At 44.8% G+C, this 18,614-nt stretch overlaps 1 protein-coding gene across 1 annotated transcript in view; it reads right to left on the reverse strand.

The window, feature by feature from the left end:
* The window catches only part of GNB5 (G protein subunit beta 5), a 92,470-nt gene that overhangs the window by 13,835 nt on the left and 60,021 nt on the right, over nt 1-18,614 (reverse strand). Inside the window, exons 7-9 of the mRNA XM_040342691.1 lie at nt 18,202-18,345; nt 12,312-12,403; nt 10,120-10,168 (exon numbers count right to left, since the gene is read on the reverse strand). Coding sequence (XP_040198625.1) covers nt 10,120-10,168; nt 12,312-12,403; nt 18,202-18,345 — 285 coding nt within the window. The remainder of the gene's footprint in view (nt 1-10,119; nt 10,169-12,311; nt 12,404-18,201; nt 18,346-18,614) is intronic.

Below are 18,614 nucleotides of genomic sequence, written 5' to 3' on the forward strand. Positions count from 1 at the left end.
CCAATTGGCCTAGACAGAGGAGGAGCGATACCCTTCCGTTTTTTGGGGGGGGGACCAGCTCTGACCAGAGGTAGGCGGCCGTAAACAGACGCAAGTTTATTTACACCCACTGGTCCATAGGGGTGAATGGACCGTCGATTTAGGTCTGCCTGAAAAAATTAAAGGGGCCTTAAGGTGTTATATCATGAAAAAGACAAAGGGGTTGATTTATTAAACGCAAATAAACTGTGCACTAAAGTGCAGTTGCTTCAGAGCTTAGTAAATTAGCAGCTGCTGCTCTGCTGACTTGCATCATCCAATCATGTGCAAGCAAAAATGCTGTTTTTTTTCCCCCCCCTGTATGTGATTGGTTATTTTCTTGCAAAGGGAACCTTTACCTTATTTTTACTAAGCTCTGTAACAACTGCACTTTGCAAAGTGCAAAGCTTGTTTACAAGTGACAGTTTTGTAACCCCTTGAACTCTGCACTCTGTATGTAATGCAATTCTGGTATTTAATGCCCCTTTAAGACCCTTCTATTGTTTGTGAAATCTGAACAGGTCGTGGTTGAGTTCCTGCACCTATTTTCTGAGAAAAAAAGCTCTGCACTTCCCACCTAACAAATGTCAGCTAGAAAAGGCAAGCTATATGTTTATAGACTAGGGCTGTCCAACCTTTTGCCCTTCCTGGGCCACATTGGAAGAAGAGGAATTGTCTTGTGCCACACATAAAATACACTAACAATAAGGATAGCTGATGAGCAGGAAAAGTCATGCAGATCACAAGTTAATGATCACTAATATAGATAATGCATCTGAGTAATAAAACTTAATTTTTTGTAATATTTTTTATTATAAACGTAAAAGAGGGCAAGATAAATCTAGTGCGATAGTTGACACTGTTTTTTTATAAATGAACGCATCAATATCTGGTTGGGTGTATGTAGCAATTGTCAATGAATTTTCAAGGTGCTCATCGGATATTTTGGTTCTAATTTTGCTCTTTATCCTTAAAAGATGCTCACAAATATAGGTGCCACCGAAAACAGATGACATGAATAAGGCGTTGTTCTGAAGAGAGGGAGATTTTTCAAGTCCAATAAAGAGATCATTTTTTTGTTAGCCGCGTGTGTTCGCTAAGACCCCTTTTACACAAGGTGCTTTGCAGGCGCTATAACGCTAAAAATAGCACCTGCAAAACGCCCTGAAAGGGCCGCTAAAAAAAGTCCTGCTAGCCGCATCTTTGAAGCTGTGAATGAGCGGTGTGTATACTGCTCAGGGGTCAAGTCCTGGGGAAAAAAGTGTGGGATCCACTCCCCCGCAAAACAAAAAAAATGATATGCTCATATGCATAATTACTAAACCGCCAGTTTTTTTTTTCTTTAAGCAAGTTCTTTCTAAATCCCGCTATTACGCGCGGCAGACCTCCGCAATGTCTCCTGGGAACAATGACAAAAGCTCCCAGGAGACATTGCGGCATTGAGGAAGTGACGGAATACCCGCACACTACCCGATGAATCAATATACAGGAAGCTGCCAGTAACATAAAGGATTACTAAGGTTCGCCTGCCCCTGACAGTGACTCGAGCTGGGCATCACCACTTAGTGAAGGATTGCCTCGGGTGGCTTGGCTGCTCTAGTCCTGCAAAGGGAACTGCGTTCCTGCTGTGAAAAAAGTGCAGGGACTCCGTTTCCACAGGACTTGAGCCCTGATACTGCTCCTCCACCACTCCTGCCCATTGAAATGAATTGGTACCGCAGCTATACAGCTGGCAAAGCGCGATGCAGTGTTACTAAAACTGGAGAATGCAAAATCTGGTGCAGCTGTGCATGGTAGCCAATCAACTTCTAACTTCAGCTTGTTCGATTAAGATTAAAAAAAAAAAAAAAATGGAAGCTGATTGGTTTCTATGCACAGTTGCACCAGACTTTGCACTCTCCGGTTTTATTAAATCAACCCCACAATCTGCCTCTTTAGCAATCCTGCTGCTGGCGATTTGTTTCTAGCGGCAGAATCGCTCGTGTGTCATCAGACTTATAGGTAATAAATGTTTTCACTTAATAAAACATTTTTTACAAGTCAACATCTAAAAGTACTCTATTGCTAAACAATGCTCTTCAGCAGACCAACCCTTGTGACGTATGATGTGAAATAATCTATGGCGTCTATGACAGCTCCTTAGTAGAATGACACCTTCCTGCGCTGTGCTCTGCAATAACCCTACAGAATGGAGTATACAGGCGGGCAGTGTTCCTGTTAGGTGGGAATTAGTGAGGGCACATAAGGACACTGGATGCGAAGATATCAAAGTGACAGTTTTCTTTCTGAATGTTCCTATTTTCACAAGATCTAATCACTATACTTCCTTGGCTCACAAGGGAATGCATATAATGTGCTGTACTTAATTGGATATGAAATTCAACCTAATAAAATTATTTAAAAAAAAATGAGTTTGCCTGCAGGAAGTTCATTTTGGAACAAGTTCATCAAATAAAAAGGAACCTAATTGTGACCCGTGGATTCATCAACATAAAGTCCCTTCTCTCCCAGGGTTACTTTGCTTGAACGTCAGGAAAATGTTCCAGTTTTACTGGGCTCCCTATTTTTAGATGCTCCTTGTTCTATATTTAGATGACTCCGCTTCATATACAGAGATTTGTAAATTCTCCCTTTTATGTCTACCTAAATATTTGGCAATGCAAAAAGAAGGAATGTACAACAGTCCCTGTGCCACAATCAGGGCCGTCTTAATAGCATCATGGGCCCCTGGGCAAAGGAATGCCCTGGGGCCCCACTAGCTTTCCCCAATCTACACACCTACTTTCAAGAAATAAAGTATAAATTGTTGATAGAATTATTCATTAGTACTTTCAATAAAATCTATTTTACAAAAAGGAAAAAATTTCATAAATCAAAGACTAGACACAACACTGGAATCAGGAGGACACAACACTGGGATCAGGAGGGCACAACACTGGGATCAGGAGGGCACAACACTGGGATCAGGAGGGCACAACACTGGGATCAGGAGGGCACAACACTGGGATCAGGAGGGCACAACACTGGGATCAGGAGGGCACAACACTGGGATCAGGAGGGCACAACACTGGGATCAGGAGGGCACAACACTGGGATCAGGAGGGCACAACACTGGGATCAGGAGGGCACAACACTGGGATCAGGAGGGCACAACACTGGGATCAGGAGGGCACAACACTGGGATCAGGAGGACACAACACTGGAATCAGGAGGACACAACACTGGAATCAGGAGGGCACAACACTGGGATCAGGAGGGCACAACACTGGGATCAGGAGGGCACAACACTGGGATCAGGAGGGCACAACACTGGGATCAGGAGGGCACAACACTGGGATCAGGAGGGCACATTATAGGTTCTGGGACACGACCATATCGGGACAGTTTAGTAAAAAGCATGACTGTCCCAGCAAATCCGGGACAGTTGGCAAGTATAACGTAATGCAAGATTATTGTGGGGCCCCCCATGTACCTGGGGGCCCCTGGGCAGTGCCCAGGAGTGCCCTTGCATTAAGATGGCCCTGGCCACAATGTATCACTCCTTGGATGGCAGTGCTGCAGACTACTGATCAGATCAACATCCCTACTGAATCCATTACAGCATAATAGGGAATGGACTGTTTTCAGTCTGAGCAATCTGATGGCTTGAGCTGAAAGCAAGGAACAGTAAAGCACCATCACTCTGCTCCGGGGCTTAGTAAATGAGGTAAAGCTTCACTCTGCAAAGAATACCCAATCACATGCAAGGAAAATAAAAAAAACAGCGGGCCAGATCCACAAAAACCTGACGTAACTTAAAAAATCCAATTTAAGTTACACTGCCTTAACCACTTAAGCCCCGGACCAATATGCAGCCTAAAGACCCAAGGTGTTTTTACAGTTCGGGACTGCGTCGCTTTAACAGACAATTGCGCGGTCGTGCGACGTGGCTCCCAAACAAAATTGGCGTCCTTTTTTCCCCACAAATAGAGCTTTCTTTTGGTGGTATTTGATCACATCTGCGGTTTTTAGTTTTTGCGCTATAAACAAAAATAGAGCGACAATTTTGAAAAAAAAGCAATATTTTTTACTTTTTGCTGTAATAAATATCCCCCAAAAACATATATAAAAACATTTTTTTTCCTCAGTTTAGGCCGATACGTATTCTTCTACCTATTTTTAGTAAAAAAAATCGCAATAAGCGTTTATCGATTGGTTTGCGCAAAATTTATAGTGTTTACAAAATAGGGGATAGTTTTATTGCATTTTTATTTTTTATTTTTTTTTTACTACTAATGGCGGCGATCAGCAATTTTTTTCGTGACTGCGACATTATGGCGGACACTTCGGACAATTTTGACACATTTTTGGGACCATTGTCATTTTCACAGCAAAAAATGCATTTAAATTGCATTCTTTATTGTGAAAATGACAGTTGCAGTTTGGGAGTTAACCACAGGTGGCGCTGTAGGAGTTAGGGTGCACCTAGTATGTGTTTACAACTGTTTGGGGGTGTGGCTGTAGGAATGACGTCATCGATCGTGTCTTCCCTATAAAGGGAATGACGCGATCGATGCGCCGCCATAGTGAAGGACGGGGAAGCCGTGTTTACACACGGCTCTCCTCGTTCTTCAGCTCCGGGGAGCGATCGCGACGGAGCGGCTATAAACAAATAGCCGCGCCGTGGTCCCGGATCGCTCCCCGAGCGGACCCGACCGCCGCATGTAGCGGGGGGGGTCCCGATCGGACCCCCCACCCGCTAATAGGCGAGGACGTACCCATACGCCCATGTGCCTGTACGTGCCATATTGTGGACGTATATGTACATGGGCTGGTCCTTAAGTGGTTAAAGTTTCTACCTAAGTGCCTGATCCACAAAGCACTTATCTAGAAATTTCAGGCTGTGTAACTAAAATTCCGCCGGCGCAAGGCGTTCCTATTCAAATGGGGCGAGTCCCATTTAAATGAGGCGCGCTCCCGCGCCGGCCGTACTGCGCATGCGCGCCGGCCGTACTGCGCATGCGCGAAGTTACGTTACGCCGAGTTTTGAGGATCGCGACGGCTTAAAGTTGCGTCGGGGAAAAAAAAAATGACAGCAGCATGCATTCCTGAGGGAGAACTCCATGCCAATTTTCAAAGTAAAAACCGGCATGGGTTCCCCCCCCAGGAGCATACCAGGCCCTTAGGTCTGGCATGGGTTGTAAGGAGACCCCCCCACGCCGAAAAATTGACGTAGGGGGTCCCCCTACAATCCATACCAGACCCGTATCCAAAGCACGCTACCCGGCCGGCCAGGAAAGGAGTGGGGACGAGCGAGCGGCCCCCCCCCCTCCTGAGCCGTGCCAGGCCGCGTGCCCTCAACATGGGGGGGTTGGGTGCTCTGGGGCAGGGGGGCGCACTGCGGGCCCCCCCACCCCAGAGCATCCTGTCCCCATGTTGATGAGGACAGGACCTCTTCCCGACAACCCTTGCCATTGGTTGTCGGGGTCTGCGGGCGGAGGCTTATCGGAATCTGGGAGTCCCCTTTAATAAGGGGGTCCCCAGATACCGGCCCCCCACCCTAAGTGAATGGATATGGGGTACATCGTACCCCTATCCATTCACCTGTAGGCAAAAAGTAAAATGTAGTAAACACACAACACAAGGCTTTTTAAAATATTTTATTATTCTGCTCCGGAGGCCCCCCCTGTCTTCGTTATTAGCTCAATTACCAGGGGGGGCTTCTTCTTCCACTCTCCGGGGGTCTTCCGCTCTCCGGGGGGGCTTCTCCGCTCTCCGGGGGGGGGTTCTTCTTCCGCTCTCCGGGGGGGGCTTCTCCGGACTCCGGGGGGGCTTCTTCCATCTTCTCCCCTCTTCCGCTCTTGACTCGGCGAACCCCGGTTCTTCTGCAGCTCTCCGGTGCCTTCTTCTTCAGCGCTGGCTGCCTGCTATGTTTGTGTGTTAGCTCGATTTCAAACAGGCAGCCGGCGCGGTCTTCTGTGACGTCATCTTCTTCTCTTCTGTTCTTCCGATGTTGCCTCGTCGCCTGTTGTCGCTGTAATGATGGAAGCGCGCCTTGCATCACATTTATATAGGCATCACCGTCCCATCATGCTCCGGTAGGTACCCACGTGGTGGGTGCACGTGGGTAGGCACCCACCACGTGGGTACCTGCCGGAGCATGATGGGACGGTGATGCCTATATAAATGTGATGCAAGGCGCGCTTCCATCATTACAGCGACAACAGGCGACGAGGCAACATCGGAAGAACAGAAGACCAGAAGACCCTGACGCCACAGAAGACCGCGCCGGCTGCCTGTTTGAAATCGAGCTAACACACAAACATAGCAGGCAGCCAGCGCTGAAGAAGAAGGCACCGGAGAGCTGCAGAAGAACCGGGGTTCGCCGAGTCAAGAGCGGAAGAGGGGAGAAGATGGAAGAAGCCCCCCGGAGTCCGGAGAAGCCCCCCCGGAGTCCGGAGAAGCCCCCCCGGAGAGCGGAAGACCCCCGGAGAGCGGAAGAAGAAGCCCCCCCTGGTAATTGAGCTAATAACGAAGACAGGGGGGGCCTCCGGAGCAGAATAATAAAATATTTTAAAAAGTCTTGTGTTGTGTGTTTACTACATTTTACTTTTTGCCTACAGGTGAATGGATAGGGGTACGATGTACCCCATATCCATTCACTTAGGGTGGGGGGCCGGTATCTGGGGGCCCCCTTATTAAAGGGGACTCCCAGATTCCGATAAGCCTCCGCCCGCAGACCCCGACAACCAATGGCAAGGGTTGTCGGGAAGAGGTCCTGTCCTCATCAACATGGGGACAGGATGCTCTGGGGTGGGGGGGCCCGCAGTGCGCCCCCCTGCCCCAGAGCACCCAACCCCCCCATGTTGAGGGCACGCGGCCTGGCACCGCTCAGGAGGGGGGGGGGCGCTCGCTCGTCCCCACTCCCTTCCTGGCTGGCCGGGTAGCGTGCTTTGGATACGGGTCTGGTATGGATTGTAGGGGACCCCCTACGTCGATTTTTCGGCGTAGGGGGGGTCCCCTTACAACCCATACCAGACCTAAGGGCCTGGTATGCTCCTGGGGGGGAACCCATGCCGGTTTTGTTTTTTACAAATTGACGTGGAGTTCTCCCTCGGGAAAGCATACCAAATGCCGTGGCTGGAATGGGCCTTTACAAGGTGTGACTAGTTTACACTTTGTAAAACGAGCCCTAATTTTACACTTGCAAAATAACACTTACGGCGCAAAAAGGAAGCTAGAAAGCTTTGTGGATCGCCTTAAGTGCTAATTTGCATACTAGCAACGGCATTTCGACTCGAAATGCCCCCAGCGGCGGATGCGGTACTGCATCCTAAAATTAGGCAGTGTAATTCAATTACACATGCCGGATCTTCTGTCTAACTTTGGAAAAAGCCTTTTGAGGATCGTTTCCAAAGTTACACACAGACTGAACAGCAGTTAAGTCGGAGTATCTCTTTTGAGGATCTGGCCCAGCATTCTTGCTTGCACATGATTGGATGATGGAAGTCAGCAGAGCTTCTGCTCATTTACTAAGCTCTGGAGAAAATGCAATTGCAGTTTGCAAAGTGCACAGTCTATTTGCCTTTAGTAAATTAACTCCACAGTGTCTGTAAGATTTGGAGCAGTGTCTGTGATCACAATTGGCATGAATGCATCCCAATTGACAAGAGTGGGACTGCCTGCACAGGAATGCATGGAATACCTGGACACCCCCTTGCAAGTAAACACAGCCCTCACACGTGTATATGTTGTAGTATGTCCTTGTGTAGAAGGCGTAAGGCTTTCAGGCTTTTGCTCCTTACTGATCCTAATGCAACCTGTTGTTTTCTATGAGCCTGTGCACACAGCTGCATAAATGTCAGTAAACTGGTGCTTAGTGTTAGGATTTAGACCCCTTTCACACTGGGGCGCTTTGCAGGTGCTATAACGCTAAACATGGCGCCTGCAAAGCGCCCTGAAACAGCCGCTGCTGTCTCTCCAGTGTGAAAGCCCCGAGGGCTCTCACACTGGAGCGGTGCGCTAGCAGGACGGTAAAAAAAGTCCTAGCAGCATCTTTGAAGCGGTGAAGGAGCGATGTGTATACCGTTCCTCCACTGCTCCTGCCCATCAAAATCAATGGGCACCACGGCTATACCGCTGGCAAAGCGCCTCTGCAGAGGCACTTTGCGATTGTTTTAACCCTTTCTCGGCCGCTAGCGGGGCAAAATTGACGGTAAAGTGCTGCTAAAAATAGCGGCGCTTTACCGCCAATGCATTCAACACCCCAGTGTGAAAAGGGCCTTAGGGTACATTGAACATGACCATAAACAAATTGCAATTCAAACCATTTTGCAGGTTTATTGTTTTCAAGGAGGATATGCACACAGGTGAGTAAAAATGCTCTGCATTCAGATCTGTAACCAAAAATCGAAAAATCTGCATGTGACAACATTCTTTTAACCTATACATAGATGTCCCTCTGTCCCTCTTTCCTCCTCATTTGTCCCTCATTTCAGTCTGATCTATATAGATGTATATAAAATGCACTATTTATCTATCAAAAAGATAAAAAGTGCATTTTATATACAACTATATAGATCAGACAAAACTGAGGGACAAATGGAGGAGGAATGAGGGACAGAGGGACACTGCTCCAAATCAGGGACAGTCCCTCGAAATCAGAGACAGTTGGGAGCTATGTGGAACTGCAAGCACTGGTGTGAACCATATAACCTACTTTCCATGCATTTTTGATGCAGAAAAAAAAACGCACTGGACTGCATATGGTGTGAACTGGCCCTAGAAGTCAGCAGCTACAGTATTTGTAGCTGCTGCTGACTTAAAAAAAAAAATTTTTTTGGGGGGGGGGGAGCCTGGAGCACCTCTTTTAGTATGACCATGTGCATGAGGTCTAATAGAGCATGCTAGGTTTTGCACTCCTTGGGCACTTGGTGGGGATGAAGTTGCCCCCAGGCATCACTGACTGTGGGAACAATTTTTGTAGAGATAAGTTTGTAACTTTTACAGCTCTGTATTAGCGTTGTAGCTTTTTTGATTATGAATTTGGTTGGTAAGGCCCCATGCACACGAGAAGCAATTACAAACACCTCTAAACTCACGTTTTCAAAGACAAAAAACGGCGTTTAAAACGCCCGTTTTTGCCATGAATTGTGCAGCGTTTTGCCGCGTTTAACCGCGTTTGCGGCTGTCAGTGTTTATCTCAAAGACATTGTAGACCCTCCCAAAGCTTTGAAACGCAAAAAAAAAAGCTTCTGAACCCAAAATTTTGCGTCTGAAAAAACGGGCATAAACCCAACTGCTTTAAAACGCCAAAAAAACGTGATTGTGTGCATGAACACATATGATAACATTAAGGCCCCATGCACATGAGACGCTGGTAAACTCGAGTTCAGAGGCATTTGGGCATTTTTTTCAACTGCCCCTGAACACATTTAATGTTATCCTATGTGTCCATGCACACATTCACGTTTTTTTGCGTTTTAAAGCAGTTGGGTTTAGGCTTGTTTTTTCAGACGCAAAATTTTGGGTTCAGATGCAAATGTTTTTGCGTTTCAAAGCTTTGGGAGGGTCTACAATGTCTTTGTTAGGAACGCTGATAGCCGCAAACGCGGTAAAACGCTGCTAAACGCGGCAAAACGCCGCAAAATTCGCGGCAAAAACAGGCGTTTTAAACGCCGGTTTTTGCCTTTGAAAACTTGTTTACATGTGTTTGCATTTGCTTCTCGTGTGCAAGGGGCCAAATGTGTTCAGGGGCAGTTGAAAAAAATGCCCAAATGCCTCTGAACTCGAGTTTAGCAGCGTCTCGTGTGCATGGGGCCTAAGAGAATGTAGAAAGTGACGTGCAGCTGTGTGCAGCATTTGTGTTGTGTCAGGTAGGAGAACACTCGGCGCAGGAAATGGAAATGTCATGATTTATAAAGAGCTGGAAAGTCTCAGCAGATATACAAACATGCACATATAATCTTCCATAAACATTTGTCTGAGGTTAAGAACTGGCGGCTATTGCCGGAGAAATCAGCAAATATATAAAGTAATGTGAGAAAAGAAAAGCATGTCCTGGCACTGCACACTGCATGCTGTCCGTCCACCCACAACTTCATAGAGAAGAGAGCAAATTACCGTGGCATCGTCAGATCCCGAGGCAAAGGCATCTCCACTGGGGTAATACCTGCAGAGAGAGGGAGAGGTGAGGGTAAGCTGGGAAAGAGGACTACCAATAAAGCCGGCCATAGATGGTCCCTTCCGTGGGCTCCAGTATTTCTTGTGACCTTTTGGCCATATAGCCAGTTTTATTGATATCTAGGTTGTCATTAGAAAAATTTCCATACGCTTCCAGTCCTGGAGGAAAACCACAGTGAGCAATACAAACTTGACAGATGTCCATACCCCCAACACACTCATTTAAAGTGGATGTAAACCCGATTCATGAAATTTGAGCTGGGCACATATATCTGCATTATTTGGTTATCTCTCTTCAAAGAGCTAAGTCCGATAGCTGTCTCCTGAACCGTTCCTCTGTTATCAGCCTGATAACTCCTGAAAAATTATTGGACACATCAGATAAAAGCAGCCTGAAATTTCTGTCAGGGGAGGTTGCTAAAATAAATTAGCAGGGAGCTGGCCCTGTTACAAAACACCTCTGAGGCCTCGTACACACGACCGAACATGTCCGCTGAAACTGGTCCGCGGACCAGTTTCCGCGGACATGTCCGACCGTGTGTAGGGCCTAGCGGACAGTTTTTTGATGTATAACCAGCAGCCCAAAATCCCGCGCATGCGTCGAATTGATTCGACGCATGCGTGGAAGCATTGAACTTCCGTGTCAGAGAACGTTGGTGTCTTCTACGTCACCGCGTTCTCTGTCCACAGGGATTTTGGTCTGATGGTGTGTACACACATCAGACCAAAACCTCCTAGCAGACATGTCCGATGAAAACGGTCCGAAATCGGACATGTTCGGCCGTGTGTACAAGGCCTGAGAGTCTCTGCCTATGATGAGAGGGGGTGTGTGCCTTTCCTCCAATCAGCAATTTTAGCTATCTTGGCTGTATGTCCAGATATGGCACTCTGGGCCATTTTCTTCTCCCTTCTCTTTTAATTATGCTCCCCACGCCAGAACATCCGGGCTATTTTGTCACAAAGCGATTTGGCACCACCGACCGGTGGTATATGCGCGCTTCCCAAATAAATAGTAATAAATAAATAAAATAAATTACGCCAGCGTATCTATTGACATGCCTGACACACACATGAATTTTAATGGCATCTTAGTCCGTAGGGTTCAATATTGAGTCGGCCCACCCTTTGCAGCTATAACAGCTTCAACTCTTGTGGAAAGGCTGTCCACAAGGTTTAGGAGTGTGTCTATGGGAATGTTTGACCATTCGTCCAGAAGAGCATTTGTGAGGTCAGGCACTGATGTAGAAACTTACTCATCCATGTCTTTATGGACCTTGCTTTGTGCACTGGTCCAAATCATTTGGTGGAGGAGGGTTATGGTGGGGGGTTGTTTTTCAGGAGTTGGGTTTGGCCCCTTAGTTCCAGTGAAAGGAACTCTTAAGGAGTCAGCATACCAAGACATTTTGGACAATTTCATACTCCCAACTTTGTGGGAACAGTTTGGGGATGGCCACTTCCGGTCCCAACATTACTGCACACCATGCACAAAGCCAGGTCCATAAAGACATGGATGACCGAGTTTGGGGTGGAGGAACTTGATTGGCCTGCAAAGAGTCCTGACCTCAACCCGAAAGAAAACCCTTGGGTAGAATTAGAGTGGAGACTGCAAGCCAGGCCTTCTCATCCACATCAGTGCCTGACCTCACAAATGTGCTTCTGGGAGAATGGTCAAACATTCCCATAGACACACTCCTAAATCTCCTACATTTCCCTTCTATACTCATCCTGCACTATCATTAGGAGTGAAAGTGAATAAAAAATAAATACAAATGTATGGGTTGTAGTCAAAACAGAAATATAAGGGAATACTTCAAATGGAGACTAGTTCTGGTGACAACCAGGGATTTCCTCACTTTGGAGAGATTTCCTTTAACTTCCTGGTTTGGTTATAGAACAGGAAGTGAAGGAAAATCTCAATAATGGGACACCGATGACAAAAAAGGACAGGTGTTATAACCCTTCTTTACTCTTTCCAAAGTTTTGCCTTTGATTATGGTGTATTCTCCTATTATTATGTGTAGGACAGTTTTTCGCAGCGGGAGGAAGTAACTGTGTGGCCATATACTGGCCATATACTGTGGTATAATGTGGTATGTTGTGCCGCCACTGTATTACAACACTGCATTACTGACCTGACGCTGTTGATATCAGATTCATGAGTTTCAAATGACTGAATGCACTGGCCAGTCCTCATGTCCCAAACCATAGCTTTCTTGTCACATCCCTAAAAAGGTAAATAAATTGAATAAGAACAGAAGCATGATAACAGTTCTCTAACAAGGTAATCACATAAAAAAGGACATGTCATACTGTGGTCAACATCATTGTTTAAAGGTAGACAGGAAGGTAGAAAAATATGTATTTTTTTAATGATCTGCCCCTAAGGCTAGGTTCACAATATCGCAAATCGATTTTTGATCTGATTTCAGTGCAACTTTGTAGTGCGACTTTGTTGCAACTTGGTTGTGTTTTCAATGTGGCTTGCATTTTCTATCAGTAGATTCACACCTGTGCTATTTTTTAGTGCGTTTTGCGGTTTGCAGAAAGGCACTCTATATTACACATTCACATCTATGCGTTTTTCAGCTGCATGGTTTCCTATATTACACATTCACATCTATGCGTCTTTCAACTGCTGCATTTTTGGAAAGGGTCAGGGACTTTTTTTCTTGCAGTAGATTGTGTTTTGCGTGTAATAGACTTCAATGGACCCACACCAAAAATGCTAGTGTTGTGTTTTTGGTGGGGTTTTACATGTGTTTTGCTTCCAATTCATATTTTTGCATTCAGCTGTCAGCGGGGATAGATAGATAGAGAACATTTACAAGTAAGGGGGGTGTAGTGACGCTTGCTAGTATTACAATAAGGAGTTCTAAATATTAATAATAACAATATCTGTTACTAAAAAAAAGGTGTTCCAAGAAATAATAAGAACAAATATACAACAATTTCTATTGGGCAAATCACCAATTCCTGTGTATCTGAATATGTTCCACTCCAAATAAAACCCGCACAACATCAATCAATTAATGTGGAGGGTGGTTTTATGCTATGGAGGCTTCCCTGTTCTTTGTTTGAGTGCCATCGCTGTGATCTGTGAGCCTTCAGTTGCGGGATTGGAGCAGCAGGCTGGCTGTGGGACACATACTCCTAGCCAAATCAGCACTACTATAGGCTTATTATAATCAGTGATTGAAACTTTATTTTTGAACATTGGATTTGCTATATTTTGCACGGCTGTGCACTTAACACTTTGGCATGTTTTAATATTTATGTCACTTCATTGTGTTTGATCCCTTGGTGGATTTATTTTATGGGACACTTTTCACTGCAGACATTTTATGGATTTGATTTTTTGCACCTATGCATGATTTTGAACATTTTTTATCAAGGAATTAATTAGCAAAGACTGTTTTCACTGGACTTTATATATTTATTTCACTTATATTGGCACATTGCGCTTTAGTTGATGTAGCACTTTATATAATCTATTGTTTATTCACAATCAACAGTATTTATCCCATGGTTAATGAAGAATTATTGCTGTAATGGTCATATCCTTGTATGACTATTTATTTCATTTCATCAGCACTGTGCTCTTGGTGGCACGTTTGTTTACCTTAACAGGTAATTTTTTATTATTATTTCACTCCCATCACCCTCCACATTAATTGATTGATGTTGTGCGGGTTTTATTTGGAGTGGAACATATTCAGATACACAGGAATTGGTGATTTGCCCAATAGAAATTGTTGTATATTTGTTCTTATTATTTCTTGGAACACCCTTTTTAGTAACAGAGATTGTTATTATTAATATTTAGAACTCCTTATCCACTTCCAGACCTCAGGTGTTTTTCAGATTTGGTGTTTGCAAGACTAAAACAGTTTTTCTGCTAGAAAATTACTTAAAACCCCCAAACATTATATATATTTTTTCTAACACCCTAGAGAATAAAATAGTGGTCATTGCAATACTTTTTGTCACACCGTATTTGCGCAGCAGTCTTACAAGCGCACTTTTTTTGGAAAAAATTCACTTTTTTTAATTAAAAAATAAGACAACAATAAATTTGGCCCAATTTTTTTATATATTGTGAAAGATAATGTTACGCCGAGTAAAATGATATCCAACATGTCACGCTTAAAAATTGCGCCCGCTCGTGGTATGGCGTCAAACTTTTACCCATAAAAATCTCGATAGGCGACGTTTAAAAAATTCTATAGGTTGCATTTTTTGAGCTACAGAGTAGGTCTAGGGCTAGAATTATTGCTCTCACTCTAACGATCGCGGCGATACCTCACTTGTGTGATTTGAACACCGTTTTCATATGCGGGCGCTACTCGCGTATGCGTTCGCTTCTGCGAGCGAGCTCGTCGGGACGGGGCGCTTTAAAAAACATTTTTTTTTGTTTTCTTATTTATTTTTATTTATTTTATTACTTTTTACACGTAAACATCCCTTGTAATATAAAAAAGCATGACAGGTCCTCTTAAATATGAGATCTGGGGTCAAAAAGACCTCAGATCTCATATTTGGGCTTAAATTCAAGAAAAAAAAATTGAAACTGTCATTTTTTCAAATGACAAAAAAAAAAAAAATGTTTCTTTAAGACGCTGGGCAGGACTGACGTTTTGACGTCACTTCCGCCCAGCAGAGCTATGGGGACGGGCGAAGGAGATTTTTCCTTCACTCGCAACCCCGCACAGCTGCCGAACAGTCCCGATCGCCTCCGCTCCCGCCACCGATAACGGCGATCTCGCGGCAAATCCGCCGTGAAGACCGCCGTTATCGTGTACAGGACCGTCGGCACTAAAGATGGATACCTCGGTTGTGGCAGCAGCTGCTGCCGTTACCGAGATATCCATCTTTAAAGTGCCGACGTAAATGTACATGAGCGGGTCTGGAAGTGGTTATTGTAATACTAGCAAGCGCCACTACACCCCCCTTACTTCTAATCATTATCAGTGTGTGAACACTATTAGTCGTGGCTGCTACTGAGCAGACTTATTATTTATTTTATTCATTGGTTTAGTTCTCTATGCCCTGGTTAGGTTGGTTTGCGCATTAGTTCCCCCCATTTTTATAGATAGAGAACATGTTCTCTTTTATTCCGATGGAATTCCGATGTGATTTTGGTCAGACAAAGGTCCAACCATGTGTAAGGGGCTTTAGTGTCAGATTTGTCCGCCGCAATGTCGGAGTCCCACTAAAAACCGCTGATTGCCACCATTACTAGTAAAAGATATATATAAAAAAAGTCTATAAATCTATCCCATAGTTTGTAGATGCTATAACTTTTGCGCAAACCAATCAATATACACTTTTTTTTTTTTTTTTTTTTACCAAAAATATGTAGCAGAATACATATTGGCCTAAATGGATGAAATTTGATTTTGTGCATTTTTTTTTTTTTTTTTTTACAGTGCAAAACATAAAAAACGCAGAGGTGTTCAAATACCACCAAAAGAATGCTGTATTTGTGGGGGGGAAAAAAAGGACATACATTTTATTGCACGGCCACGCAATCACCAAAAATGGCCTTGTCAGGAAGGGGGTAAAACCTTCCGGGGCTAAAGTGGTTAAGCAAGGCTTTCATGCTGAAAAGTTAATATAGATGACAGGTTCACTTAAAGCGGGGTTTCACCCTAAAAAAAAAAAAAAAAAATTCTACTATGTCATCCAGCATACTAGCGCGAGCTACAGTATGCCTTTATTTATTTTTTTGCGCCGTACTCACAGTTTAATCGCGTAGTTACGTTTCAGACTCCCCGCGAGGAGTAGGCGTTCCTAGGCAGAGGGGAACATGATTGACGGCCGGCTGAGGCGTGTCACTCTTCCCGAAAATAGCCGAAATAGGACTTGGCTCTTCACGGCGCCTGCGCAGTCAGCCCCTAGTCTGTGCGCAGGCGCCGTATAGCGCCGTGAAGAGCCGAGTCCTACTCTGGCTATTTTCGGGAAGCGTGACGTGCCATAGCTGGCCGTCAATCATGTTCCCCTCTGCATAGGAACGCCCATTCCCCGCGGGGAGTCTGAAACTTAACTACGGGATTAAACTGTGAGTACGGCGCAAAAGAAATAAAATAAAGGCATACTGTAGCTCACGCTAGTATGCTGGATTTAATGGTAGAAACTTGTTTTTAAGGGTGAACCACCGTTTTAACTATTTTAAAATTTGACAATTAAAAAAAACATTAAAAGTAGCATTATATATTACAGATTTTAACTTAATTTCACTACAGATTAGAATAAACGCATTTTGTTTAAAAAGCAGGTCTATCCAGAATCCATATGTGTGGATAGCAATGGTGTGAATCACTAAGTGGTTTCTTGGGCACACAATCAGAACATTGTGTTACACTCTTTGATGAAACATCCATCAGAAAAGCCTGAAACCCACCGCCCAACCTAAGCCAAGGGCTACATGAGCGATTCAATCCTGTATTGTTTTTTTTTTTTTGATCAGCCTCGGGGCCGAGCAAAAATAAATAAATGATTCCCCTATGCACACAAGCCAGGCAGATAAAGGATTCCTCCCCAATGAGTTATTGTATTCTAACAGCAGGACTCCTCCACTATCAGAATATACTGATCAGTGCTGCAGCCGATTAGCTGCAGCTGCTGATCAAAGGAAAATTTTCCAACATTCAGAATTTGATTTTAGATAAGAAAATAATCCCCTGAAATCTGCTGGGAAACCAACAGTGTTAATGTCCCTTATCCCCCAAAGTTCTCACTGGTTCCTCCTGCTGACCTCAGAAAAGGGCATATTAAAGCGGTGGTTCACCCTGAAAAACTAATTTCTAGCATGTCATTCAGCATAGTAGCGCGAGCTACAGTATGCCTTTATATTTTTTTTTGGCGCCGTACTCACTGTTTAATCGCGTAGTAAAGTTTCAGACTCCCCGCGGGGAATGGGCGTTCCTATGCAGAGGGAACGTGATTGACGGCCGGCTATGGCGCGTCACACTTCCCGAGAAGAGCCGGAGTAGGACTCGGCTGTTCACGGCACTATACGGCGCCTGCGCACAGATATCGGAGCTGACTGCGCAGGCGCCGTGAAGAGCAAAGTCCTATTTCGGCTCTTCTCGGGAAGCGTGACGCGCCATAGCCGGTCATCAATCACGTTCACGTTCCCTCTGCATAGGAACGCCCATTCCCCTGAAACTTTACTACGCGATTAAACAGTGAGTACGGCGCCAAAAAAATTTATAAAGGCATACTGTAGCTCGCGCTACTATGCTGAATGGCATGCTAGAAAAAAAAGTTTTTTTTTTTAGGGTGAACCCCCGCTTTAAGGCCCGTACACAAGATCGTATTTTATGACAATAATTGTCTGATGGACGTGTTGTATCGGATAATCCGACCATGTCTATGCTCCATCAGACAATTGTTGGTGGAATTAATGACAAATGTTGGCTGTTCATGCTCACCAACTGTCTGACAATAAATGTGTTCCATTGGATTATCTCATCATGTGTGTACAAATCCATCGGACTAAAACCCAAAGTACAAACATGCATACTCCGAACAAATGCTAAACATCAGACAACAAAAGCAGAAGTTGCCCAAAGGGTGATGGTAAAGAGCTGAAAAACCACGTGGTTTGGTGTATGTTGGCTGAAAGTTCACGGCCAACGCCCTTCAGACCAAAATCCACAGAAAAGTCAGACGGAAGTCCGATCGTGTGTACGAGGCTTAAGGCTACTGGAAGATTTGGGAGCAAATCAAGAATGGCCTGAGGCCCCGTACACACTACCGGATCTATCCGCTGAAACTGGTCCGACGGATCAGTTTTAGCGGACAGATCCGGTCGTATGTAGGCCTGACCGGACTGTCCGTCCGTGTGTACGAGGCCTTAAAGGCATTTCATTTTCTCTGCGCTCTTTACCAGGTTTCAAATGCAGTCAGAAAGGCAGTCACAGCTAAAGACATACCAGTGTTTTCACTGAAATAGTTAAACAGAATTTTGTAATTTGTTTCTGTAGAATGTTAGGGATTGGAAAGGTTTCCAGCACTTACTCCAGACACAAAGGTATTTCCTGTTTCAGAAGGTGCCAGATCCAGACACAAAACATCAGCACCATGTCCATGAAAGCTCTGCAGCAGCTGTCCACTTTCCACGTCCCAGAGAGCACATGTACCGTCTCCACTGGCTGTCAGGATCTGGAATACAGACAAGCACAATATGTTAAGAAATGTAGAATTGTATGTTCTCTGTACTATATCTGCTTTGCCCTTTACAAACTTTGATTAGCCCTCCTACCTTATAACCAAGCCAAAAAAATATGGTAAATGGGATTCTGAGGGCTGCTGAAGTACCCGGAGATACCTACAAATACCTACAGTCAGGGCCGTCTTTAAGGCAGGGCAAAAGGGGCAATCTGCCTTTCCTTTCCCTTCGCTTCCTCCCCACTCTCACTGGAGGAGTTCTT

The sequence above is a fragment of the Rana temporaria genome, chromosome 3 (genome assembly GCF_905171775.1).
Source record: "Rana temporaria chromosome 3, aRanTem1.1, whole genome shotgun sequence".
In the NCBI taxonomy this organism is placed as follows: Eukaryota; Metazoa; Chordata; class Amphibia; order Anura; family Ranidae; genus Rana; species Rana temporaria.